Raw genomic sequence first — 25,891 nt, forward strand, 5'->3', positions numbered from 1 at the left:
ACAAAGGGCCTCCACCCACCTGTGTCCTCAAGTGCTCCCCATTTCTGCACGAAGGGTCAGCAGCATTTCCATGAAGGGGAAACCTCATTTAAATTTGAATAATTCAGCCTCCCTTTTATTTCTCAGGATCAAAACAACAAGGGGTGTGGGGCTGCATAGAAAACTGGAGCCACAGAAACCAGGAAGGGCGCCTTTCAGGACAGAAAGTGACGCAGGAGAACCTCCCCGGGCCCAGGTCTCGACGCGACCCCTCCCCCACGGCAGGATTTCGGATTCGAATTGAGTCCTCGAAGCTCTGGGAGGCTAAAAAGGGGCAAAACGGTCCTTCAATTCACTCAGCCATTAGCACGAGAGATTCACAGTCTTATAGGTATTTTATAAAAATATAAATATGGGTACACTCTGTTGCCTTCACAACGCTGGATACATCGCCCTTTAAAATTGGGTTTATAACCAAGATTCAAAAAATACACCTAAAACTTGGCTTAAAATATGTTAATATTTTATATTCTGTCATAAATGTTATGACATTTAATTGTGGCAAATCCATTTACTTTTTTTAAAAAAGTGTGCAACCGTTAACTATGATAGAACGCACTAGAAAAGGTAACGAACCTTCACCCCCCCCCGTGTTCCCGCCACCCTCGAGCGCCAGCGAGCTTCCAGGATCCTGGGGAAACTGCAAAACAAGCCGGTTTGGGGGATGGTGGCCTCATCCAGGAGGGGCGGGGGAGAGAGGCCCTGGGGCTCCCAAAACTCACGGATTTGAGGGAGAGGGAGAAGGAGGGAGGGGGAACAGAACTGGGGGGGGGGTAGTAGACGAGGGGAGAAGGGAAGGGGGAGGGACAGCACGGGAACACCATCAGGCTGGGCGGTATTTTCAGTGCAACCAAGAAATGGTAGACTCAAGTTTTTAGTTTTAAGACTAGAAAAAAATGCATTACTCCCCCCCCAAACCACACTGACCACGCACAGTGTTTTCCAAACAAAAAAAAACCAGGCGCACAAACTCCACCCACAAATGTACACACACAAGATAAATAGTTTAGAACACCAAGAACAGCGAACAACAGAGCGTCTCCTCGGCCGTGCGCCAGCAGCGCGGACCGCGGACCTCGGGGCTGCTCCTCGGCGGCAGCCGGCATCCGCGCGTCCCGGGCCGGCTGGCGGGTCCTGCAGGCGGCGGCGGGGCGCTCCGAGTCCGCCTTCGGCCCCCGCCGCCCGCCTTTCACCTTCGGGAGAAAACATTTTGCGCAGAGGATCCGGTATCTCGGGATTCCGAACTTGCTGGTTGCGAGACTCAAATTTCAAAAGGGGCTGGAGCCCGCGCCCCGCCCCCACCCGCGAGGCGGCGGGCGGGCGGGGGCCGTGGGAAGCTGCTCCGGCCCGGCTGGACCCGGCTCGGCCGCGGGGAGGCGCTCGGCCGGCGGGGCTGCCGGACCCCGGGGCCGGGACGCACGCGCCGTATTCGCCGTGGCCGCGGGCCTTCTGGCAGGGCCTGCGAGCCGGGGGCGCACGGAGGTAGTTGGCGGGAAGGTACAGCAGAGACGACGCGGGCGCAGGACCGGGTTCTGGGGTCCCGGCGAACATCACCGGCCGCTGGCCGCGTACTTGGCCTTGGTGATGAGATATAGCACGATGTCCTGGTGGCCGCCGAATGCGGCGATGTGCAGCGCGCTCCAGCCGTCGCGGTTGGCCAGGCGGATATCGGCGCCGAACTTGACCAGCAGCTTCACGAGCTCCAGGTTGCCGTCGATGACCGACTGGTGCAGCGCCGTCTGGCCCTCGGGCCCGAACGAGTTCACGTTGAACTCGCAGTTGGTCATGTTCTGCAGTAGCGACTGCAGTTCCTGCGTGTTGCCCTTGCGCACAGCCTCCTGGAAGATGCGCTGCGTCTGAGGCGCGGAGCAGGTGGACAGCTCGGCCTGGCTCATGCTGCCGCCGGGCGCGGGCCGCGGGCCGGGCCGGGGCTCAGCGCGGACGGCGGCTGCGGCGCGGACTCCCGGCTGTCTCGGGGCGCGCCTCGGCGCATGGAGGGCGCGGCGTCCCCGGGCCCCGCACGCCGCCTCTGGGCGCTCCGGGCGCTCGGGGCCGGGGGTCGCCGCCGCGGGGACCCCGCCGCATCCAGCCGCGCCCGGGTGGGCGACGGGGGCGCGCGCTCGGCTCGCGGGGGCCGGGCCCGGCCGGGGACGGCGGCGCCGCGCGGTCCCGGTCCCTGCTCGGCTCGGCTGCGGCTCCCACGCGGTTCCCAGGCACCTCCCCACGCGCCGCAGCACTCGCTCGCCCGCCGCGCCGGGGCGCCTTTTACCTTCTTTATATTTGCATAACAATGGCAGCCCGTGACGCGCGCGCCGGCGGCCCCGGGATTGGGCCGCGCCCACGTGGGGGCGGGGCGTGGGCGGTGCCGGGCGCGGGGGTCCGGGGGCGGGTCCCGGAGGCGGTGCGCTTCGCGGCAGGGGGCGCTGGTCGCCGGCAGCGCCGGGGCGGGGGAGGCCAGGTGGCCGCCGGGGGGGTCCAGCTCCGTCGCTGCCGCCGTCCGCGCGCCCCCCAGGCGCTCAGCGTCTCTCCGCGGTCGTCCCGCCCCTTCTCCCTCCGGCCACCCGGGGAATTCCAAGCTCCCTGCGCAGCCAGACCCAGGCCTTGCCCGGTACCCGAGCGCGACCGCCAGGTGGCCCCGAGGGCGGCCTCTCTCGGGTAGGGGGTTCGCGGGCATCTCAGGCCCGTGGTGAGGGCGAGACCCCTCTGAGCGGAGAGGCGCGCGGCGACCCCGGCCAGCCTGCGCCTCCGGGCTCACCGTCCACGCGGGTGGTAACTCCAGGCCCTGACATGGGGCCCTCAGCCACGCGGGTCCTTCCCGCGCGCGGGCAGCCTCATGGCCGCCAGCTCAGCCTATGTGTGCCCCAACCGTACTGATGCGAGGGGCCTCTGGCCGGCCACCGCGGCTTCCATCGGCTGGCGGTGAAGGGGGTTCCGCTGTCCTCTCAGGAGGAAGTCCAGGGCGGGGGTGCCGCGGGAGGGTCGGGACTGCGGCCTGCCTCCCTCTGCTGCCCACCCACCAGCATGCCGGACACATGGGTCCTGCCCAGGTGAGCAGGGCCAGGTGTGGCGCCAGGGCTGTCTCAAAAGGGAATTCTGAAACGCCTGGCTTCCAAACTATAAAACCCGTTTTTATTGACCACTCTAACAATTGACCGGGAGGCACCAGCAGGGGAAGCACAGCGCATTTCCTCATTAGAGTTTTACAGTTTACAGCTCGCTGTGGTCGCTGGAAATTAAGGAGGAGTGATTCTCAGGCGCGGAGCAGGAGGCCAGGCAGGCTGGGGCTTGTATTCCTTCTGAAGCCAAACCGGGAATTCCGCGCAGGCAGCTCTGAGCTCGGGCTGGGGAGACCCCCCTGCCAGGCCTTGTCTGGGGACGCTCCATGCCCCCACATCCGGCTCCCCACAGGGGTGTGTCCCCACCCCATGCTGTGCTCACACTGGCAGGAAAAACTGGGCAGGCCCGCTTCGGGACCGACCCTGGCTGACTGGAGCAAGGTCCGGCGCCCCTGGGGACCTCCTGGTGGCCTGGGAACCTCTGTCCCTCCAAGGCACAGCTTAGAGCTCACTCTGGTCTTCCTGGGGCCGCTGGTTCTGTTCAGCCCTCTCCCCTGGGCCTAACTGCTTCTCCCAGGAGCTCTTAAGGGGGCCACAGAGGGTGGGAGGGTGCTCCCCAATGTGCAGGTGGGGTCATAGTGGAGTCCCAGAGTATGTCCCCAGCAGAACAGAGATGGACACTGTGGAGCCCAGGCCTGGGGCAGAGATGGCATGGCCCAGACTGCCGTGCTCTGCTGGGCACTTTTGGCCTCTTAAGGAGGGGTAGCCGCTGGGCTGCCTGCTGGTCCCAGGTGCTGGCTGCGTCTCTGGACCTCAGACCAGGGCTGGGTGTGCAGGGCGCTCTGAGTTCACGGTCAGAAGGACAGGAGCTCAGTCCTGTGCATTGATGGGTTTTGTGCATCTGCCCAGGACCCAGCCAGGCTAGACTGGCAAGAGGCAGAGGGCATGACTGGGGGGTGGGCGGAACCCTTGGCCCTCAGCAGGCACAGGGCCTCCCCTGGAAGGTGGATGGTTTGCAAACAGGCCAAAGCCCAGGTGGGCTCAAGCCGAGCCTGGAGAAGGCATTTGGCTATGCTGTGGGCCAGGAGCAGGGCCTGGGAGAAAGTCCCGTCGACATCCGTGGCGGCGGCAAACAAAGGGGCCCTGTGTGAGCTCGGTGTGGGAACGCGGGGCCTCGCCACGGGCGTGAAATCGGCGGCGGCCCCTGGCGAGGGCCGGGCGGTGCGGGCGCCCCGGCAGGGACAGTGTGGCTGGTGTGGCGGCCCTGCGCGGCAGGAGCCTACCCCCTGCCTGGGGTCCAGAGTGGGGTCAGGCAGAGCTGGTGAGGCCCGCCACTGCAGTGGGTCTGTGGCCCAAGGCGGGTGCCCAGGCTCATCTGTGGGGCTCAGAGGCCAGCCACACCACACTGCCCACAGGGAGTTCGCTGAGTGGCCCTGGTTCTTGCTGCTTCTCCACCGTGACTCCGAGCTCCCCTGGCCACACCCACGGCCCTGAAGCGGTTCCATTTGAGGATGGGAAGGGGGGAGGGGCCGGGGGCAACAGCTCCAAGTCAGCACTTCCCGAATGTTTGCTGAAGGACATCCAAAAGGTGGACATCTGTTCCAAATGCTGGGACATGGGGGTCCACCTCCAGCCACCCAATGCTTGTGCTCGAGAGGACCCCCTGGTGTTTGCTGGTGTTGCTTGGAGCCTTCTGCTGTCTGGGAGGCCCTGCCCTGGGACCCGGCGACAGGGCTCAGCTCCGACTGTGCAGCTGGGCCCTGTCCTTCCTGCCCTGCCTGTCCTGAGGATACTGGCCCGGGGGTGCCCTGCCTGTAACCCACCCGCCCCCAGAAGGCAACAGTGGGGCCCCTTCTCCTTGCAGGCAGCCCCTTCCTTTCCTTCCCTGGAGGCTCAGAGCAGTGGGCAACATGGGGAGGGAGGTCCGTGCGGGGCGGCCAGCCCGCCTGGGAGGGCCTAGGGAGGACAGCGCAGAAGGGGCAGCTGGCCAGAGCTGGGCCGAGGCCTGCGGCCACCTTAAAGGCACTGAGCGGGGAGGGAGGGTGGCGGGCAGTGGGGGCGGGGCTTCCAGCTAATTCATTAAAATGTGTCGGGAGCGTGGGAAAGAGGAGAGTGTTTCTTCCCAGCAGCCCAGACACCTGGTAGAAGGGCTGAGAGGATCGAGATCAAATAACAAACACTCAGCCCGGGCCAGCACAGGCCGCAGCAGAGGAAGGACGCCCGGGCAGGAACTGCCACAGACAATCCCTGCAACCGGTGGCTCCTGCCCACCAGGAATGGCCGCTCAGGGCATGGCCTGGCACTGGCAGCCTCAGCCAGCCGGTCAGCCTGGTGTCTATCCCCTAGCCTGGGAAGCAGCCTGATGGGTGCTGACCCCCAGTGACCGAGGCTAGATTCCAGCACCTGGCCTGGGGTGGGGACTGAGCAGACAGCCTCACCCCCACCAAAGCCTGGGTCTGGGATGGACGCCGCAGAACCAGGCCAAGCCTGTGCTGGGTAGTGAGGGACGTGTGGAGGCGGGAAACATATGGTGCAGCACGGCCATGGTGGGCAGAGGCAGAGCCAGCCAGGAAGGACGGAGGATGCGTGGTTTCTGTCTCCTTGCGGCCTCTGCACTGCTTTGCCTGCCTCTGCCGAGAGCCAACAGCAGCACTCAGGCCTGCACTGGGAGCAGTGTCTCCAGGACGAAGCCAGGCCGGGTGGAGGGTGGGTGCCCTCAGCCACTCCCTCTTAAACCCTGCCAGGCGGAAGGAGTTCTGTCAGGGGCTGCCTCCTCAGGACAGGATGTGGAGCTGGGGTGCCCCTCCCGGAAGCAGATCCCAGTCCCAGAAGGCCCTGACCCTTTCCTGGGGTCCTGCTCTCTCACCCTGATGCCCCCACCTGACAGGCTCAGGCCCTGCGGCTGCCCAGCAGGTCAAGGGGGCAGGTCAAAACCGGACAGTTGGCTCTGACACAGGCCAGGCCCTCCCCGTCTCAGCCTCACCCTCCCCATCTGTGACATGACACCCCTGCCGGGGTTGCTGGGGACTAAAGGGGCTGGGCTGCAGTCCCTAGGGGTACCCAGGGGCAGTGGCCAGCCCTGGTGTGGCCGGGAACCCACAGGGAGGTCCTGGCTGGGCCAGTCCAGGGATGCCCAAGGCCTTCGCACCCGAAACCTGCTCCTTACTCTGGGCAGAGGCAGCTACTTCTCCCCAGCCCCCAGGACCCTGCTGCCCGAGGCTTCCGCCCGACTCCTCGGCCAAATCTGAGCTGATTTCCGCTCCAGGCAGGAAGCAGAGGAAAGGGATGTGGGTGATGGGAGGGGGCACATTCCTGGGATGGCCCCTCCCTGGGCTCGTCCTCCTCTCCCACCTCTGGGGCCCCCTGCCCTCCCTGCTCCCCCTGGCAGAGCACCCTCGGACCCTCAGGGTGGGCAGCAGTGGCTGCCTGGGCCTCAGCCTCCTCCCAGACAAGGGCAGCAGCAGCTACGTTCAGACGGCTGTGAGGACGGAGACGTTGGTGCCCACGCATGCAGAGCCCTGGCCGTGGCTGGCTGCCCAGGTGCCTCTAGTGGGGCTGTGGCTGCCATTCTCCCACAGGGACCACACAGCCCTGACGGGGGTGATGGAGAGCCCTCGTGGGTCCCACCGGGCTAGAGGTCCCAGCATCCTGACCATCTGGAAACCCTCGTCTTCTCCCGACAGCTGCTCGGGTTGGGACCCCGCCTCGGTGTTCCCGGCGCTTGCTGGCACAAAGAGGGGCCCACGAGGGGTTTGTGGGGCGAGCATGAAACATGTGAGCAAGTCCACGGCCGTGGCCCCAGCAGTCAGGCACTTTCCATGTTTATTATCTGGTTGTCCTCAGAAGGGGCTGCTGGCCGGGCTGGGGGCTGGGCTCGGCTCACAGGGGCTGGGGGCGCTCTCCAGGACGTCTCGGAAGTGGGTGGCAACACGATCCAGGTGGGAGCCATCCCAGAAGACCTTTCCACAGCGCGTGCAGCAGTAGAAGTGCCGCAGGCCGGGTGTCCTCAGCACGCCCACCGGGACCCCTGCCAGCTGCAGCCGGGTGCCATTGGTCAGCATGTCCGGTGTCTCCGCCCGCAGGTCAGCTGCCTGCAGCCAGCGGCAGGGACGGTCATAGGTGCAGCCCCCAGGGGCTGCCTCTGGGGCTGGGCCTGGACAGATAGAAGTGGACTCCCTGAGCTCTCAGCCTTCGGGCACGGCCCCCAGGCTGCTCCCAGCGTGGCCCAGTTGGCGGCCCACGCTGAGCCCATGCTCACTCCTCAGCAGCTCCTCTTGCTACCTATCTGCTGACCTTGCCTCCTCCACTTCCTCCTCTGTGCCCAATTCTCCTATCGAGGGACCCCAACCCTCACCTTGTGGGCCCTAGGGCCCCCAAGAACCCCACAGAGCCCCCTCTGTCCGGCCGGGACCCAAGTCCCCCATTCTGGGGCAAGTCGGGCCCGTGGAGAAGCAGCTGTGTCCTTAGTGGGCGGTCCCAGGGCTCACCTGGCTCCTGCACCTCCTGGCTCAGGGTGGTCTTGTCACCTGTCAGTCAAGGATGAAAACTGGTCTGGGACTGTCCTAGGGACGGGGCTTGGCAGCCACCAGGGTCCACGACGCAGCCATGTGGCTGAGCACGGTGACCTCATGGTGTGCGGCCTCTTCACGCACACCCCAGCCTTCGAAGATGGCAGAGGGCAGGGGGCCAAGGAGCTGTGGTACCGGCCTGGTCCCCTCCCTTGGGAACTCACACCTCAGAAAGGTCTTGGGGCTCAAAGGTCCCTGGGAAACATGTTCTAGGCGTGAGATCTGCTGATTAGGGCTCTTGGGGGCCTGAGAACCGGCAAGCGGGGGCGGGGGCAGTGATGAGCAGATAAACCCACTGCCAGTGGTGAATTTCGAAATCAGCCAGCGCAAGGGCAGGCGGGTGGGCAGGGCCCAGGACTGCCAGGCTCAGGGTCTGTTGGAGGCCCCCCAGTCCCCAGTGAGAGCCCAGGGCAGGCAGGGCCGGTATCCACCCAGGGGTCACTGCAGGGCTGAGTGCACGACGGCCGAGGGAACACTGGCCAGCAGGTGGGAGAAGCGTCTGCCCTGCTCCTGTTGACCCTCGTAATTTGCTCAGCAAGCATTTCTCTACAGATGGCTCTGGATCAGCTACAGCCGGGGATGAATGCACGAGGCCCCCACCCCAGCCCCAGCTCCTCCTTGAAGCCCAGGAGGCCATGACCCTCATCTGGCCTCCCTGCCTCACCCCTCCCTGGCTGGCCCCAGCTCTTACCCTACAGTCCGTGTGACACCTGTCAGCCCATCCGGGTGTTGCCCACCACCCTGGGGCGGCGTGTGTGCCGTCATGTGCTGGGGCTCTGGCCTGAGTGTGCCTTTGCGAGCGTCGGGGCCTGAGGTTGGAGGCTACCTCCGGCCTCACTCTCCGGGGTGTGCTCTGCTGGCTGCCTGGGGTGACGGTTGGTCGCTCCTCGTCCTCCTACCCTGAACTTGGACTGACCCTTTTTTTTTTTATTTTTATTTTTGAGACAGAGTCTCGCTCTGTCGCCAGGTTGGAGTCAGTGGTGCGATCTCAGCTCACTGCAAGCTCCGCCTCCCGGGTTCACGCCATTCTCCTGCCTCAGCCTCCCGAGTACCGGGGACTACAGGCATCCGCCACCATGCTCGGCTAATTTTTTTGTATTTTTAGTAGAGACGGGGTTTCACCATTTCAGCCAGGATGGTCTCGATCTCCTGACCTCGTGATCCGCCCACCTCGGCCTCCCAAAGTGCTGGGATTACAGATGTGAGCCACCGCGCCCGGCCTGGACTAACCCCTTTCTATCCACCTCCATTCTCTTAGTCCCCGTGCCCGCCCCTGACTGAGGATGACCAGGAGCAGCACCCTCCACTCCCTCCCTGGGGCGCCTCCCTCCTGAGGGTGGGGGCCGGCAGTTCTAACAGTGCGGGGCGGTGGGGCATAGTTCCAGCCCTGGTGCAGATCTAAAACTGCAAAGTCCTTGGGTGGCCTGCACCCTCCACAGGGAGAGAAAGAAGCCCTCTGTCTAGTTTCACAGGCAGGGAAATGGGCTGCTGCACGTGTGTGTGTGCGTGTGTGTGTGTGCGCGCGCGCACCGCGTGCCTGGGCCCAGCAGAGAGAAGGAGGTGCACACCACTCCAGAGGGTCGCCTAGGGCCCTGGTGTCCTGATCTCCTGGTCTGCCACCGCACAGAAGGGAGCAGAGGCCATGTGGGCACCTGACCCTCGCTGTGCTTTTTCCACCTGTTGTCACCTGGCTGCCACCCTTATCTGAGGAAGCTCAGTGCTGGACAGGACAGGCCCCTTTCCCTGGCTACCCCAGCAGGTCAACCCATCCCAGGCCCCACAGACCCAGTGCCTGACCCTGACGCACTCACCTGAGCTCCTGGGCCCCTCCTGGTGGCTGCTGAGCCACATGAGCTGCTTCATCATGTCCCTGGAGACCTTCAGGTACTGGTCACAGTTGCAGGCCTGGGGGCCAGAGGGGGTGCTGAGGCCCGGGGGGGGCTTCTCCAGGTGCCCCTATTCCAGCCCTGTGCTTGTTCCTTGAAGCTTTGGGTCTGGCCATGGGGTTTCACAGAGACAGATAATGGGTCCCCAACTATGTGTGCTCCCCACACATAGTTCTGTGGGGTTCAGGCCACACTGCCTCCTGGAAGCCCTCCCTGACTGCGCTGGCTTCTCGTGGGCCCTGGGAAGCCTCTTCTGTTTTTTGAGAACTTGTGGAACTCTCTGCCCAGCTACCCTCTCCAATCCCAGAAACCTCGAGGGCAGAACCAGGCCTGGGTCCCCTCCGGGCCACCTCAGCTGGGGTGTTGGACACATGGTCCAGCCTTAAAGGGTCAGCGTGGGCAGCCTCATAGTCGCCCCAACCCTTGACCTGTCCATTTCCGCATCCACATTTCTCTGTGATACCTGTGCCTGCCACTGCCTTGGGGCGGGTGTGGCCTTGAAAGTGGCGGGGGGCTGGAGCAAAACTACTTTGTGCCTTGTCCAGGGCACACAACGGGCCTCCGTGCCTGCACCGTTTTTTTTTTTTTGAGATGGGGTCTCACTGTCACCCAGGCTGGAGTGTAGTGGCACAATCACAGCTCACTGCAGCCAGAAACCCCAGGGCTCAAATGAGCTTCCCACATCAGCCTCCTGAGTAGCACACCACCATACTCAGCTAACTTTTGTATGTTTTGTAGAGATGAGGTCTCACTGTGTTGCCCAGGCTGGTCTTGAACTCCTGGGCTCAAGTGATCACCTCCTGGCTTTTCCAAAGTGCTAGGATTCCAGGTATGTGCCACACCCAGCCCCTCTGGGTGGTTTCTGAATATGACCAATCTGCCAGGCTTACTGTGATGCTGGGGGCGGGGGCGGGGAGGCCGGGACCAGCTTACACCCCAAGTCATGACTTGGAGGGGGGTGCACCACCTTCCCAGTGGTCACTTCCTGGACAAGGAGATGGGTCGAATCCCTAGGACTCCCCAGGCAACACCAGGAGGGGGCTGGGTGCCCACTGAGAGCCAGGTCCCAGGCAGGCACCCGCAGGTCCTGTGAAGGTGTGGCCTTCCCGTCACAGCCCTTCTGATGTCAGAGCACCCTGGGGAGGAGGTGGGGCTCCCAGGCCACCTGTACGGGGGAGCAGGGAAGAGGAGGCCGAGATCCATGGTCACATGGCTATTCCAGGACCCCTCCCCATGCAGGGGCTTTGGGTGAGCCCCGGATGACATGGCTGCCGCAGGCAGGTGGCCTCGAGGCCCCTGGAGCCTCCGGGTGTGGCCATGTTGGGGGCACTGGCCCTGTCCCACATGCTCTCTTCCCCTGGGCCTTTCGACAGTAGGAGGCTGCACTACCTGCTTCCAGAATTGTAGCCCCCACCAGTTCAGAGGCCGAAGGCTGGAGGTGGTGGACAGGTGGGGCTCTTCTGCTAGGAGGCCCAGGGTGGGCTAGGGAGACAGGACCTTCCCTTCCTCTTCCCCTAGCTCCCATCTCTCCCACCAGGAAGCTCCTTGTGCCATGATGGCAGGTCCTGTGCCCCGGTCTCTGGGCCCAGCGGGCTTCCTGGGCAGGTGTGCAGGTGGAGAGCCCTGGCTGCAGGTCTGGCTGGGAAGGGCTGAGAACAAGCAGGTGGTCTGCCCTCCACAGAGCCCCACTCTGCACTGTGCAGGCCACCTGCAGGGACAGTGCCAGTGGGTGTGGGAGGGGCAGCGAGGGTGCAGCAGGGCGGGATGGGCTCCCCACGCCCCCAAGTCCTCCACATGGGGTCTGGGGCCTTCCCAGGACCTGGGCCAGGTGCGCACGCCTGGGCGTGGCCAGCCAGCTCGTGCTGAGTCACCGGGTGCCGTCAGTGAGGGCCTGGCCCAACCCTCGGGAACCACCGGTGCTGGTTTTCCCACGGCTGCTGCCCGCTGTGGGCCTTGTTGTTACCCACAAGGCCCTGGGAGGCCCTGCCCCGGCCAGGGCTGGAAAAGCCGGTTCTGGGCCCGCTTGCTGCGCCCGCCCTTGGCCCTGGGCTCCCCAGCCACAGGGGGTCCTGGCACTGAGGGCCTCCCTGTCCATCTGTCCACTCCAGGGCCAGCAGCCCTTGCTGGACTGACTGCCCTGGGCGGGTGGCCGCCATGGGCTGAGGGAGGCTGTGGCTCTGCCCTTGTGAGTGGAGCTGGTGGCCCAGCACACGTCTGGCCTTCAGACAGTGATTGTCCACCTGAGCCCACCTGCCTGATACCCTGAGGCCCGTCCCCAGCACTTGGGCTCTGAGAGCCTCTGCCCTCCCATTTTGAAGAAAAGGGGCTTCTGAGGGCTTCCTCAGTCGCAGGGCACTTGGCGGGCCAGGACCCCATGCCAGGGTTCTCACGCCACCTCCCTCCATCAGCGTGGGACACACAGACGCCCACTCCAGGGTGCCGTCGGATCTGGGCAGAGACGAGTGGGGCCTGACAGGGACCCTGAGCAGAGGCCAAGGCTGGGGGCCCAGAGCAGCACAGCGGGGTGCCTGCACACCTCCACCCCTCCCCCCTGTCTGAGAGCCCAAGGGCAGGCAGCCGCCGCCCCCAGAACCTCATTGGGAGGGAGGGGTGGGAGGGCCTAGGCGAATGGGGGGCAGGACTGGCTGGGAAGGCTCCCAGCTACCTGCCCAGGATCCCCCGTGTGCCTGGTTCCCACGCTCCTCAGCCACTAGGTGCCAACAGCGCTGTACCAGCCCTGACACAGGGCACTTCCGCCCAGGACCGTGCGGGCCGGGCCATGAGCCCGTGGGTGTGTGGCTGCCTCCTGGGGACCGGGCCACCAGCCAGGCTATCCTGGGAATGTTGAGGCCTATGGACCCACAGCCAGGTGGGTCTGAGTGGATGTCCACCCTCCAGGGCCCTCTCCTCTCCGGGCCCAAGGAGGAGTGAGGGAAAGAGCTGGTCAGCCACTGCCCCAGAGCTGGCCGTCTGGGGACGTGCACCCAGGACCAAGGCAGAGGCCAAGATGTGTTAGGGGTGGGGTGGGCAGCTAGGAGGGCTTGAGGGGTCTGTTCCCAGGGTGTTTGGGGGCTCTGAGCATCAAAGCTGGGAGCCACAGCCACGAGTGGGCCCAATTCCCAGCCCCACTACCAAGGGAGTGACCACAGCTGAAGGAGCCAGAGCTGGGCCGCAGAAGGTGCCTTCAGCAGTACCTGTGTGCCCACCTGACCTGGTGCCCACCTGACCTGGTGCCCACCTGACCTGGTGCCCACTTGGGTGCAGGGGTCACACCCACTGCCCCAGGCTGCAGGCCTGCAGGTGTGCCAGCCTATGCATCCCAAGCAATAGGTGGCTGGGGCACAGGTGTGGTGAGGGAGGACTGGGCGCTCCCAGGCAGACAGGGCTGGGCAGCTGCACACAGCCCCTGCACACAACACCCCTGGCCCCACACACCCCTGAGGTCTTGGGTCTTGACAAGTAGGGGGTTGAGGGAAAGAGGCAGGCAAGACATGAGCCCGGGACCTGCCAGGGCCAGAGCACGTGGGGAACCTGTGTCCTGGGGTGCAGGGCAGCAGGCAGTGGCCTGCTGGGTTGGGAGCCTGGGAAGGGAGCTCTGCTCCTCCAAGAGACTGGGCCGGATGTCTGCTGGGCCTGGGCCGAGTTGACCTGAGCATCCCTCCTGCATGCTGGCCACCCTGGGGATTCCCACAGCCCCTGCCCTCCCGGCCCAGTGGAGCTCAGGTTCCACCACCAGGCTGGGAATGATCCCAGGTCCTCGGGTGATCTGACCTGAGGGTTTTCTGCTCTGTGCCCAAGCCCAGCTAGACACTGACCCCCTGAGAAGGTGAGGTGAGCGGGTGAGGGTGGCAGGGGCCTCTTTGGGGCCTCCTGTTTCTGAGCAAAGAGCAAGCTTGTTGTAACCTCAGCCCCGGCCTGTTTCCTGCACTCCTCCCTCTGGGCCCCATGGTGGGTGTGGGAGGTGGGGTCCGTCGGGCTGGGGCCTGGCCTGGCTGGAACTCCTGCAGGAGATGCCAACCTGGGATTTCCAACCCTGCAGGCAGGTCTAGGAGGAGTCAAGGCCTAAGGCCACCAGGCAGGGCGATGGGGGTGCAGGAGCACATTCTGAAGCAACAGGACATTTCTGCTCATTTAGAACTGGGAAAATGGCAAAGCATGAAAGAGCAAAGATAAAATCTCACTCCGTCCCACTACCTGCCACGCGGAAGGGCACCCAGCACCTTCCTTGGACAGGCCTCTGCATGGCAAGGGCTGTGTGCTGAGATCCCCACATCGGGAAGAGGGGTGCTGGTGGGGGTCACCAGTGTGCCGTCCCAGGGTGGGTGTTGCACATTTGGTCCCTGGCAAGCCCCTGGGCGGGTCCTGAGGCCCCCAGGTCAGCCGTGCACTCTGACCTCCCCTAGAGCTGCCCAACAGATGGTGGGGCCTGGGGTGTGGGCCTGACACCTTGCTGGACAGGGTGAGCCAGTGACCCAGGAAGAAGCAATCCGGCGCCAACCTGCCCGCTGAGGCCTGGGTCTGGCCCACACCTCATCTTCCCACGCTGTCCCCAGAGTGCCTTGCAGCCCTGGGCTGCCCGCCCCAAAGGTGACCCGACACTGTCCCTTGCTGTGGCCCTGTGAGCCTCCTCAGAGAGAAGGGAGCTGTGAGCTTGCCAAAAGAACCTGGCCAGCCCCGGCACTGACTTTCCACTGGAGACAGCGCTGGGGTGGATGGAAGGCTGAGCCCCAGGCCCCTGGGGAGGTGTGTGCAGCCAGGGATAGCAGCCGTCTTTTGGGAAGCTTTTAAAACCCAGTCCATCCCCTTGAAGCAAGCTGGTAACCACCCTCTCGGTGACCCCCGCCCTAATGTCCCGGGAGTGTCTGGAGCCTGTGACTGAGGATGGCAGCCCTGGAGAGGCCTCGCCCCTGCCCCCTTGCCCCTTGTCCCCCCCGCCCCCAGGGCCCTAGAAGGGCAGTTCCCACGAGCCCCAGCCCCTCCCCCACCCAGCCACTGCCCCGTCCCCTTTGTGTGGCCAGGACAATGTCTCCACAGACAGCGTGGGGGATGGGCCTCGGGCAGTGTCGGCGGTGAGAGGGTCCCCGGGGGTCGGGACAACTGGGCCCACAGCCCTCACCCCAGAGCCCCCAAAAGTCAGGGCCCTGAGTGTGGGAGAGGAGTGAAAGGGCACGTGAGTCTCCAGAGGCCGGGTCTAGGCACACGTGCGCGACAGCCAGCCCCTCGTGTGCTTGGAGACGTCTCTCATAAGCACCAGGGATGGGACGTCTGCGTACGGCTGGGTGTCAGGGTGTGAACCAGGAAGCGTGTTACTGCCTGTGTCACTGTGTGGACACGGAGGACACGCGGCCGCCTGTGTCAGGGTCTCTACTTCCTGCAGCTGCCTCGGAATGTGCCGCCTGGAGCCACCGGCCCTGCCTGGCCCACCGGGCTGCCCCCAAGGCTTGCTTAGCGGGGTGGGGGCTGGCACCTGGCAGTGGGGTCCCCATCCGGCACCTTGCCATCCTTGGCCCAGCACCCCTCTGCACAGGTCACCCCAGACCAGGTTCCCATGAGGGGCCCCAGCCTTTCCCTGGGCACCCCCTGACCAGGCTTTCAGGCCTAGGCCCTGAAGGAAGGCCACCCCACCCTGTGCCCCCCGATCTTGGTGTCCAGGCCTGGGGCTTGGCTGTCTTTGCCCACCTCCTCCCAGCCTGCACCCCCACCGCCCAAAAGACCACGTGTGTGAGCCCTGAGCCACTGGCAGCTCTGAAGCCTGTGGTCCCAGCCCAAGGCGTCCGGCACCCCTCAGGGTGTGTCCCTTGTTCCAGCACACTTGGGGGCCCCTGGTTGACCCCGTCCAGGAGGGCTGGGGGTGAGCCACAGGGCCTGGCACTGGGTCTCCCACTCACATGGGATGGTCAGCGCCCACCCGGGGGAAGGGGCTGCAGGACACAAAGCCCCGGTGCATGAATTTCAGATCAAGCCCAGGATACGTTTTTATATGAAAAAATGATCGTTTTCTGAAATTCTCCTTAGCAAGCGCCTGTTTGTCAGATCCCCTGGCCTGCCCTGGGCAGGCAGGAGGAATAAAAACGGTCGGGAGTCCCAGACTCCACTCCCCGCCCAGACCCGAGCGCTCCCACCTGCCTCGGGTCAAACCAAACAGAAGCCGGCCACGCAGGCTCCCGACACCGTGCCCTGGGCCTCGGGCTCTCTCCAGGGGCTCCGGGGCGCCCCCACACCGTCCCCATCCCGGGAGGTGGCAGCTCCCCCATCCCCCTCGCTGTAGCCCCCTCCTGTCTCCGAGCCTCCCAAGGAGTCCCCCTTCTCCCCCTGCCCGGGGCTCCAGAGCTTCCCCTCCCCCCTTGCCCCCCAGCTCTCGTCCCCTCCCCCGGCCCCCCCAGCCTCGGCGGGGCGCGGCGCGCTGGCTTTCCCAGACGGGGGAGGGGCGGCGGCCGTGAGAACCCGCCGGGCCGGGCCGCGTGGGAAAGTGGGAGGAGGGGCGGCGGAGGGCGGGGCGCGCCTGGGAACGGCCCCCGCCCCCGCGGCCGGCCTTTGAAACGGCCACTCAGGGCGCCCGGCGGAGATTCAAAAGCAAACGGCCGCCCGCCCGCGGCCTTCCCGCGCCTGCCTGGGGGACCCCGCCCGCCCGCCCGTCCAGGGTCGCAGGGGCGCGTGGGGGGGCCGAGACCTCCTCCTTCCCAGGGACCGCGGGGTCGCTGGGGGACTCAGCTCCCCGCCCACAGAAGGGGGTGAGCCCGCGCGCCCCGGGCGTGCCCGTTCCAACCAATGGGGCCGGGCCCGGCAGCAGGTGGCAGGCCCTGAACCCGCCCCAAGCGGCCCTGGGCCGACCCTCGTAGCTCCCAGTGTCCGGGAGACAGGGCCCGAATACTCTCTCCAGGAGCGGTGATGGTCCCGCCATCGACTGGGGGACTTCCTGGAGGAAGCGACATCTAAGCTGGGGCCTGGCAGGCCAGGGGGAGATGGAGGCTGCTCCAGGCTGCAGCGGCCGGCGGACAGCAGAGTGGGGCGAGGGCCCCGGGCTGGGCAGGGCAGAGCCGCTGGGGGCCGAGTCTAAGAGGAGGCCGCGGTGGGAGCTGGTGGGAGCCGCGTGGGCTGCTAGCGCCTGGGAGCCACGCCCCGCGCGGGGGCCTGGGTGTGATGGGCCTGCCTGGATGGAAGGGGAGTGGCCCGTTCAGCCCACCCTGCTCCGGTCCTTCCAGGGGAGCTCGATGTGGGAGGGGCACGTTGTGGGATCTTCAGAGTCGGGGAGCTGGGCAGGGACTCCTTCTCCTCTCCCCACCTCAGCAAACCTATGTCATGAGGTGCAGGGGTGCAGGGGGCAGCTCTCCTGCTCAGCCTGACAGGGCGGCCCAGGTCATTCTCTGAGCCTGGCGGGCCTGGAAAGATGGGAAGGGAAGGGTCAGGAGACCCCAGCTGGCCTGTGAGGAGGCTGAGGCTCAGGAGAGGCAGCCCTGCCTCTGTAGCGGCAGCCTGGGGAGGCAGCCCCAGGAGTGCACCTGCCAGCCCGCCCAGGGCCTCTCCTGTCTGGTGGGAGAAATGTGGCCAACGGACACAGACCCTACCTTGTCACCCTGAGGATCTCCCCAGGACTCCCTTCCTTGAACCTGGCCATGGCCGGTCCCTCCTGTGTGCACCCTGACACCCCGAGGCCAGCCTGCCCACCCCATCCATCCAGGCTGAGTGGAGAGTGGGGCTGCAGGAGCCAGGCCCAGGGGCCACCTGAGGAGGGGCGGTGGGGCCTCGGTGTGCTGCATGGCCCTCTAGTCCTCAGGCACTGCCTCAGGAACTTGTGGTCTACAGGCCGGTGGGTCCAGGTCCTCCATCCCCAGGGGCCATCTCTTGGGAACCCAGGCTGGGCTCTGACTGAGACTCACGGCTTTTCTGGAAGGCTGCTAAGAAAGGGAGGGACGAGGGGGCATTGGGGCCTTCTGGAGGGTCCCCAGCCCACAAGGCTGTGGGGAGGTGGTGTGGGTGGCCTCCTGGGGGAACCGGCTGGGCTCCTGGCTGACCACCCTCCTCTCAGCCCTGGGGGCTGCACTAAGTCCCCTCAGGTGCCGTCATCCTCTGTTTGTCCCCAGCCTGGGGGTCGTGCTAGGCCCACCAGCTACTGAAACTTGCCCTGCAGTTCCACGCCCTGGCTGGAGGGCCCTCTTCCTCCAGGGCTCTGGGGCTGGGCCCCTCCCGCCACCTTGTGAGCAGGGAGGAGGTCCTTCTGTACCCTGCGTGCCTGTGTGACATGGGGGTGCCGAGCGTGGGAATGGGGTCTAGGCTGAGGCGGACGGAGCCTGGGAGGGGTGGGGTCTGCTGCACCTCTTCCTGTCTGTCCCTCTGTCCATCAGCTGAGCACGGAGAATGTGAGGGTCTCCAGGCCCATGGCAGGAGTGGGCAGCATTGGGGCCCCCAGGCTGGATCTTGGGTCTGGGCTCTGAAGCCCGTCAGGGCAGGCTCCAGGTGCTGAGTGTGAATGCTGGGGGCAGCGGCCCTGCGGCCCACTCCGTCCCCTCCGCGAGAACCCCCTCTTGGACCACCCTCCCCAGGGTCCCTGCCCAGCACTGCAAGGCTTCCCAGGCGCCCATGAGCTGGGACCCGGCTGCCGCACCCCCCTCACCCCCCTCACCCCCCCAACAATGGCCAGCTCTGCCCGGGAGCCCTTGGAGGCAGGGGTCAGCACAGCCTCCTGGGATGCCCGCTTCTGAGGGGGCTGACGCCACTGTTTCAGGACGTGTCCCTGTGGGGGCTGCAGCCCGCTCCCCAACCATGCTAGGGGGGTGGGGACTGGGGACAGTAAAAATAGATGGTATGCCTGGCCATGTCAGGGGTTCATGGTGAGGGTTTTTTTTTTAAGCTCGAGCTTCTTTGATAAAATATTTTCCCATGGTAGACGGCACTGGGAATGTTCCCCATCCCCACCCTGCCCCAGAGGGCACGGCCCCGCCCTCTACTTGAGACCTACGGCCCCTGTGGCTCCTGTGGGTGGGCCGGTGGGCCATCCTCGCTCGAGGGGAGCCCCTCCCTGCCTGACTCAAGGGCACGCGTGGGCAGATGCTACCAGAAAGCCGGCACCAGCAACCCCAGCACCCAGGAGTCCCACCGCTCGGGGTCCCTGCTGAGTGGTGGGGCCGGCGGTGGCCACAGACCCCTGACCAGGCCCTGGCCCAGCTTTGGGCTCAATCACGCATGCCGTTGCTCACTCCCTGCTGTGTGCCCACCGCGCCACCCAGACAGCACCCCAGCCTCGCTCTGGGAACCCTGCATGTTGAGTGGGCCTTCCCTCCGGGAACGGCACCAAAATAGCAGAAGGAAGAAGAAAATGGAAAGTCAGCCCGGCGGCAGGCGCTCTCCAGGGAGGTGGCCAGTTCTGGCCGGAGCTGGGGGACATCGGAGGCTGTGAGCCTCAGATCCTGTGACCGAGGCCAGAGCCAGGCCCCGTGGGCAGCTCCAGGGCGAAAGGCCAATCTCGCCGATCTCTGCTGCTGCGTCAGCCTGAGCGTGCCGCTCTCTGCTGGCTGGTGATGGCCAGCAGCCCTCTGGTGTCCGGATGGGTCATAGCCAGCCCAGCCCTGCACGGTGGCCTCGGGGGCAGGGCCGGGGTCTGCAGTTGCATGGAGCTGGGCCTGCGTGGTCCCTGGGCCTGGCCTCCATTGTTTTGCCCGTGCCTACCTCTTTGGCCCTGAGGATGGGCCTCCCTTCGCCTCTGGGGTGGGGATGGGGCAGCCAGTGTGTGGGGTGGCCGACCAGTGGTGTTCCCAGCTGCCCACTCAGGCCAAGCTCCCAGGGTTCAGCTGGGAGCACTGAGGCTGCAGTGCTGTTGGAGTGGGTGGTGGGAATGTGGCCTGAGCCTGCCCAGCCCTAGGAAGAACTTTCTAGAGCACATGGTCATCATGGACATGTGGCCTGGGGCCCTGGCCCTCCAGCTCTGAGCTCCTCTCGGGACTCCAGAGCCAAGGAGGCAGGTGTGCACGTGGGAGCCCGGGCTGCAGGCATTGGGCCACCAGCCGGCTGAGGCACTTGTGTAAAGCAAACTCCATTCTCCCACCCTACCTGGGTGACCTGGAAGGCCAGGTTCAAATGTAGATATCTCAGCTTCTCAGAGACCCCTTTCTTGCCCTCCTGGCCCCATCACGCTGGCCCTGCGGGACCCTTGTGCACAGGGGGCCCCTCTGCCAACAGCTCTCTGTCACCTGCCCAAGGGCTCCCTGCTAGGGCCCAGCAGGGTCCCCAGCCCTGACGCGCCTCCCTCCCACCTGGGCTCCCACCTGACGCGACATGTGGCCCATACACATGGGGCTCTGCACGGACCAGCACCCTCTCCCCTGCCAGCCCTGCACCGGGGGTTCGGGCTCTGGTGTGGCTGCCAGCATATGCTCTGCTCCCAGGCTGGGGCGGGCAGGGGGAACGCATGGTTCTCTCCTCACAGTGCACCACCCAGCATCCGTGGGATATGCACACACAGAGATGCATGTATCCGCAGGGCCCCCGGCCGTGCAGTCCGTGGGGCCAAGGCAGCTCACCCGCCCCTTTCCCACATCCTGCCCCCACACAGAGGAGTTGCCACAGGTGGCAGGTCGCTGCCTGGGGCTGCAGCCAGGGCTTAGGGTACCCTCCAGGCGGAACTCCCCGCCGGCTGTTTGAAGTCTCTGAGACCCAGATGCTCCCTCCCTCAATGCCTTGGTCCTGGGCGGCTGGCGCTGCCCTCTCTGGCCTGGACGCTTGCTGGCCCCCAACGGAAGTGCAGCTCTGGCCTTAGCCCCTCCCAGGCCTGCTCTGCCTGCAGTCCCCCTGGGCCTGGCGCTCCTGCTTGCCACAGCAGGGGCACCCTGGAGGCTGCAGGGTGTGAGTGGCAGAGTGGCATCAGCAGCCTGGAGCTGCCAGTAGCCAGCAAAGAGGCAGGGCGGACATGGGACAGGGAGGCCCCCACCTGCTCAGTCTCTGTAGCCCCCCATCCCATCCGCTCCGCCAGGCCAAAGTCCGCCCTTCTGCCTCACACCCTGGACGCCCTTCTCCATGCAGGGCTTGGCGGCCCCTCTGCGCCTGGCCTGGGTCCTCAGGGGCGCTCCCCAGCACCCGGCTGCCCAGGGCTCCAGAAGGGGTTTCCTCCCAGCGACCCAACTTCCTGTTTTCTCAAGAAAATGCAGCAGCCGATTCTGAACAGCTCATTAACATGCCTCCCCAGGCGTCCCGGACATCCTGGGGTCTTTACAGCGCTTGCCGGCCTGAGCACAGACAAAGAGAGGCAGCGGACGCGGTTCCTGCTGCCCCTGGAGCCCAAGGCTGAAGGAGAGGCCCCTGGAGCACACTTCCTTGCCACCTGAGGCAGAGCCGTGGGGTCAGAGGGTCAGACTGCACCCCAGGCCAGGGGCAGTGGGAGGTCCAGGGGCCTGTGTGTTCAGGTGACCGGCCGGCTGCAGATCCGAGCCAGAGCTTTCCCTCTTTCCTTCCTGCATCAGTCCCCGCTGGCCCAGCCTGAAGCTGTGGGGGCAGAAGGGCGGTAGCAGAAGGCCCAGGCCTGCATCTGTCCCTGCTCAGCCAGGTGGGTGCCCCTGAGGACCATGGGTGGAGCTGAGCTCAGGGCCCCTCCCTGCCCAGCCCAGGCGCCAGCAGGGACCCTGGCAGTGGCCTCCATGAGGGGATCTCCCTCCTTGAGGGAGTCCCAAAACCTCCCCCCAAAATTGGGCTTGGGAGGCTGGGATTACTCAGGCCTGTAATCCCAGCACTTTGGGAGGCTGAGGCAGGAGGATCACCTGAGGTCAGGAGTTCAAGACCAGCCTGACCAACATGGTGAAACCCCATCTCTACAAAAATACAAAAATTAGCCGCCCATGGTGGTGGGCGCCTGTAATCCCAGCTACTCAGGAGCCTGAGGTGGGAGAATCGCTTGAACCTGGCAGACAGAGGCTGCAGTGAGCTGAGACTGCACCACTACACTGCAGCCTAGGTGATGGAGTGAGACTCCGTCACCCCCAAAAAACCCCAGGAAACAAAACTGAGCGTGGTGGAGCAGCCCCGACCTGCTGCTCTGGGCGGAATATTGATGTGGCCCTAACTCCGGAACGTTCTGGAAGCAGCCCGTACCCTCCACCAGGAGCTGCCGAGAGCCAGCCCAGCCCACAGTCCCCCTGCTCCCGTGTTGCCCACGGAGACCCCCAGCACCTGGCATGGACGGGCAAAAGGCGGCATCAGCTCCCCCTCAGCCTGGCCATGCCCAGGTACCCAGTGGGCTCAAGCCAGTCGGTGTGGGGCACGGCAGGCTTGGACAGTGCAGCCCTGGGCAGGTGGCTTAGCTCAGTCCCCCACTGGGGACAGGAGAGGAGGGAGAGAGGTAAGCTGGGCTTTGGTGCCCCCACTGGCCTCCCATGGCTCCCCACCGAGGTGCGGCAGTTCCCACTCAGGGGTTCTGTTGCCCAGACCTTGCTGGACGTCAGCAAGCAGACGCAGGCTGTGCTGTGTGTTGCCTTTGGAAAGTGGGACCCGCCCAGCCCGAAGAGGCTTCCACAATTTCTCTCGATTCCTTTCAGAAACCCCATGGGAGCTGGAGGGAATTCCCCAAATCCCAACCAGTGCCTGATCGGAGCTGTCCCCGTGGCTATGCCGGCCTGCACTAGGGACTCTCCGCCGGCGCCTCACCCCGGACCCAGCAGGGACGCTCCGCCGGCGCCTCACCCCGGACTGCAGCAGCCCCCCAAGGCATGTGGGTGTCTGGGTGGAGGTGGGAGCAACAGGGTTGCTCGTGGTCCTGGCTCCCATGAGCAGAGCAGAGGGTGTGGCAGGTGCTTCTGCCGTCCGCCACTGTCTGGGGGGCCCACCTCCCTGGACACCCCGGTAGCTCTGGATCTTGTGCCAGCCCGAGGTAGGACGGGGCACGCAGGACCCACCTGGCAGCGGCTGAAGATGTCTGCGTGGGTGACGCGCACATTGAAATGCTTGAGCACAGCCTTAGCCTGCTGCTGGGCCTTCAGGGAGCAGTCGACCGAGAGGCAGCGCCCAGCCCCGACCTGGGCCCGGAGCTGCAAAGACACGGTTCGGCTACTGAAGGGCAGTGCAGAGCCCAGCACCTGCCCAGGCCCAGCCCATCTCCACCAGGATGAGGCAGGAGCCTTCTCTTGGCCCACCAGGGGTACGGCAGAGGTACTGGGGGCCGGCCCCATGGCAAGCTGATCCTGAGGTGGGGGTGGCCGAGGGGCGAGGGGCTTGGGAAGATGGGGCTCAGGCCCACTGAGCTCATCTGTGGGACACTCACCTTGTGGAATGGCTGCCCCGATGTCAGGATGATCCTCCCCTCCTGCCTGGCGACCTGTGTGGGAGGGGCGACCAGTGGGTGAGGGGGCAGCTCCGTGCTCCTGGACTGGGCCGCCTCTGCTCGCCGCCCCCTAGCTCCCCAGATCCTGGCCGTGCACCAGGCCCCCTTTGTCCTCCAGGGTGGCCTCTGCCTGGGGTCTGGGTGGTGAGGAGCCCTGCTGGCTCTCAGACACCTGCAGCCCAGGTCCTGGGTGTCACCTCATTGTACAGATTTAATCCTGGCACCATGCAAACATTTGTTTTTAATAATTACAAACAAAATTGAATTTAAAAAGCCATCCCTCAAAAGCAGAAGAAAATGAAATAAATAAAACACACACAGAGGTATTCCAAGAGACTCTGGAGATTTGAAAACACTGTAACTTGCCCCTAGCTCCTAGGGAGCCAACTACACATCAAAAATGAAGAAAACCGGCTGGGCGCGGTGGCTCACACCTGTAATCCCAGCACTTTGGGAGGCCGAGGTGGGCAGATCACGAGGTCAGGAGATCGAGACCATCCTGGTTAACACGGTGAAACCCCGTCTCTACTAAAAATACAAAAAAATTAGCCGGGTGTGGTGGCGGTTGCCTGTAGTCCCAGCTACTCGGGAGGCTGAGGCAGGAGAAAGGTGTGAACCCGGGAGGTGGAGCTTGCAGTGAGCCAAGATCGTGCCACTGCACTCCAGCCTGGGCGACAGAGCGAGACTCCGTCTTAAACAAAAAAATAAAAATAAAAATGAAGAAAACCCTGCAGTGACGATACTATGGGTGACTGTCGGTGTCGACGCGGCTCTTCCAAAGCTGTGTATGAACTGTGGCATAAAACAGACGGACTATTTTGCTGATTTTGTGAGTATGAGAGTTTTCAGCCGACAAAGGAGATAAAAATTAAAAGTAAGGATATTAAGCTTACAAGAAAACTCCAGCTCTGAATAGAAAGCTTCAGTATGAATTTCTGATGTATGTTATATATATATTTTAAAGTGTATTTCCGCACAGTCCACTGCAAAGGTCTAGAGACAAGACCCAATCCCGTCACCGGGAGTGCCTGTACCCAACACTGGTTTCTACATTTTACACTAAAAGGAGCCCGAGCTTTTTGGAGAAATGACTGATTCCACATCTAAGGCAGAAATGCAGACAATGAGGCCGGAGCCTCTAGACCCTGCAGAAGGCAATAGTGATCCAAGAGCCAAGTGTCACATCCGAGGACTCAGGAGCCAGCGGGGCTCCCGCACCACAGGGAGGCAACGTGCCAGTGAGGGAACAGAGGTGCGGCGGAGGACACAGACACCTTTCTATGCGTTCAGAATGGTTCCTTAAAATCATTAATTTGTTTTTTGGGTTTTTTTTTGAGATGGAATCTCACTCTGTCGCCCAGGCTGGAGCGCACAATCTCGGCTCATTGCAACATCCTCCTCCCAGGTTCAAGCGATTCTCGTGCCTCAGCCTCCCAAGTAGCTGGGATTACAGGCACCCACCACCACACCCAGCTAATTTTTGTATTTTTAGTAGAGATGGGGTTTCGCCATGGTGGCCAGGCTGGTCTCAAACTCCTGACCTCAGGTGATCCGTCTGCCTTGGCCTGCTAAAGTGCTGGGATTACAGGTGTGAACCACCATGCCCAGCCAAATCATTAGTTATCTTTAAGAGTGCAAGACCGGCTGGGTGCGGTGGCTCAAGCCTGTAATCTCAGCACTTTGGGAGGCCGAGACAGGCGGATCACAAGGTCAGGAGATCGAGACCATCCTGGCTGACACTGTGAAACCCCGTCTCTACTAAAAACTACAAAAAACTAGCCGGGCGAGGTGGCGGGCGCCTGTAGTCCCAGCTACTCGGGAGGCTGAGGCAGGAGAATGGCGTGAACCCGGGAGGCGGAGCTTGCAGTGAGCTGAGATCCGGCCACTGCACTCCAGCCTGGGTGGCAGAGCGAGACTCCGTCTCAAAAAAAAAAAAAAAAAAAAAAGAGTGCAAGACCAACTCAAAAACATCAGAGCTAATACTATAAAACTCTTACAAGAGGCTGGGCAAGGTGGCTCGTGCCTGTAATCCCAGCACTTTGGGAGGCTGCGATGGGCAGATCGCTTGAGTCCAGGAGTTCTAGACCAGCCTGGGCAACATAGCGAAACCCCATCTCTACAAAAAATAAAAAAACTAGGCAGGTGTGCCTGTAGTCCCAGCTTCTTAGGAGGTCAACATGCGATGATCACCTGAGCCGGGAGGTCAAGGCTGCAGCGGGCTGTGTTCACGCCACCGCACTCCAGCCTGGGCTACAAAGAAACCCTATCTCAAAAAAAAAAAAAAAAAAAAAAAAAAAAAAGATTCTTAGAAGAAGACACAGGGACCACTTTCTGGCACTGTATTTGGCCAGGATTTCTTCGATATGACACCGTAGCAAAGGCAGCAAAAGAAACACTGGAGTGACTGGACCCTCATTATAGTGAAATGTGCGCCTAGGACACTCTGGAGGAGTAAAACACCACAGGGTGGAGACGCTGGTATTTGCAAATCACGTATCTGGCCAGGGGTTGATATCCAGAGTATAGGAGGAACCCCATAATTCAACAACAGAAAAGTAAATAATCCAGTTTAAAAACGAAAGGGCGGGGCGCGGTGGCTCGCCTGTAATCACACGCCTGTAATCCCAACACTTTGGGAGGCCTAGGCAGGAGGATGGCCTGAGCCTGGGAGGCTGAGGCTGCTGTGAGCTGTGATCGTGCCATTGCACTCCAGCCTGGGTAACAAAGTGAGACCTTATCTCAAAAAGAAAAAAAAAAGTCGACAGAGGACTTGAATAGACACTTCTTCAAAGATATACGCGTGGCCAATAAGCGCGTGAAAAGATGCTCAGCATCATTCGTCATTAGTGAAACGCAAATAAAAACCACAGTGAGACATCACACCCATTAGGATGGCTTTTACAAAAAAAAAAAAAAAAGGGGAAATAATGTTGGTGGGATGTGGATAAACTGAACCCTCATGCGTCACTGGTGGGAAGGTAAACAGCGCGGCCACTGTGGAAAACAGTGTGACGGTTCCTCAAGACGTTAAACACAGAGTCC

At 63.4% G+C, this 25,891-nt stretch overlaps 2 protein-coding genes across 18 annotated transcripts in view; both read right to left on the reverse strand.

The window, feature by feature from the left end:
* Nucleotides 1-485: 485 nt before the first annotated feature.
* Nucleotides 486-2,277, reverse strand: NRAR (NOTCH regulated ankyrin repeat protein). The gene has a single exon (XM_011724898.3). The coding sequence runs from the start codon at nucleotides 1,932-1,934 to the stop codon at nucleotides 1,590-1,592; it is 345 nt and encodes a 114-aa protein (XP_011723200.1). The 5' UTR covers nucleotides 1,935-2,277; the 3' UTR covers nucleotides 486-1,589.
* Nucleotides 2,278-6,497: 4,220 nt separating this feature from the next.
* The window catches only part of LOC105471989 (exonuclease 3'-5' domain containing 3), a 108,419-nt gene continuing 89,025 nt past the window's right edge, over nucleotides 6,498-25,891 (reverse strand). For 5 of the 17 annotated variants that reach the window (XM_011724916.3, XM_071078670.1, XM_071078671.1 and 2 more), the window contains 5 exons: nucleotides 22,790-22,843; nucleotides 22,425-22,556; nucleotides 9,475-9,568; nucleotides 7,583-7,621; nucleotides 6,500-7,248 (listed from right to left, as the gene is read on the reverse strand). In XM_011724916.3, the coding sequence (XP_011723218.2) occupies nucleotides 6,935-7,248; nucleotides 7,583-7,621; nucleotides 9,475-9,568; nucleotides 22,425-22,556; nucleotides 22,790-22,843 (633 nt within the window). In that variant the 3' untranslated portion in view covers nucleotides 6,500-6,934. Of the gene's footprint in view, nucleotides 7,249-7,582; nucleotides 7,622-9,425; nucleotides 9,658-22,424; nucleotides 22,557-22,789; nucleotides 22,844-25,891 lie in introns of those variants that run through there. The other 12 variants (XM_071078677.1, XM_071078678.1, XM_071078680.1 and 9 more) reach the window with 7 other exon arrangements.

Source organism: Macaca nemestrina, chromosome 14 (assembly GCF_043159975.1).
Source record: "Macaca nemestrina isolate mMacNem1 chromosome 14, mMacNem.hap1, whole genome shotgun sequence".
NCBI classification, from domain to species: Eukaryota; Metazoa; Chordata; class Mammalia; order Primates; family Cercopithecidae; genus Macaca; species Macaca nemestrina.

Excerpts from the sequence above, each read along its gene's own strand:
- NRAR (XM_011724898.3), bottom strand. The coding sequence starts at position 1,934 with ATGAGCCAGGCCGAGCTGTCCACCTGCTCCGCGCCTCAGACGCAGCGC.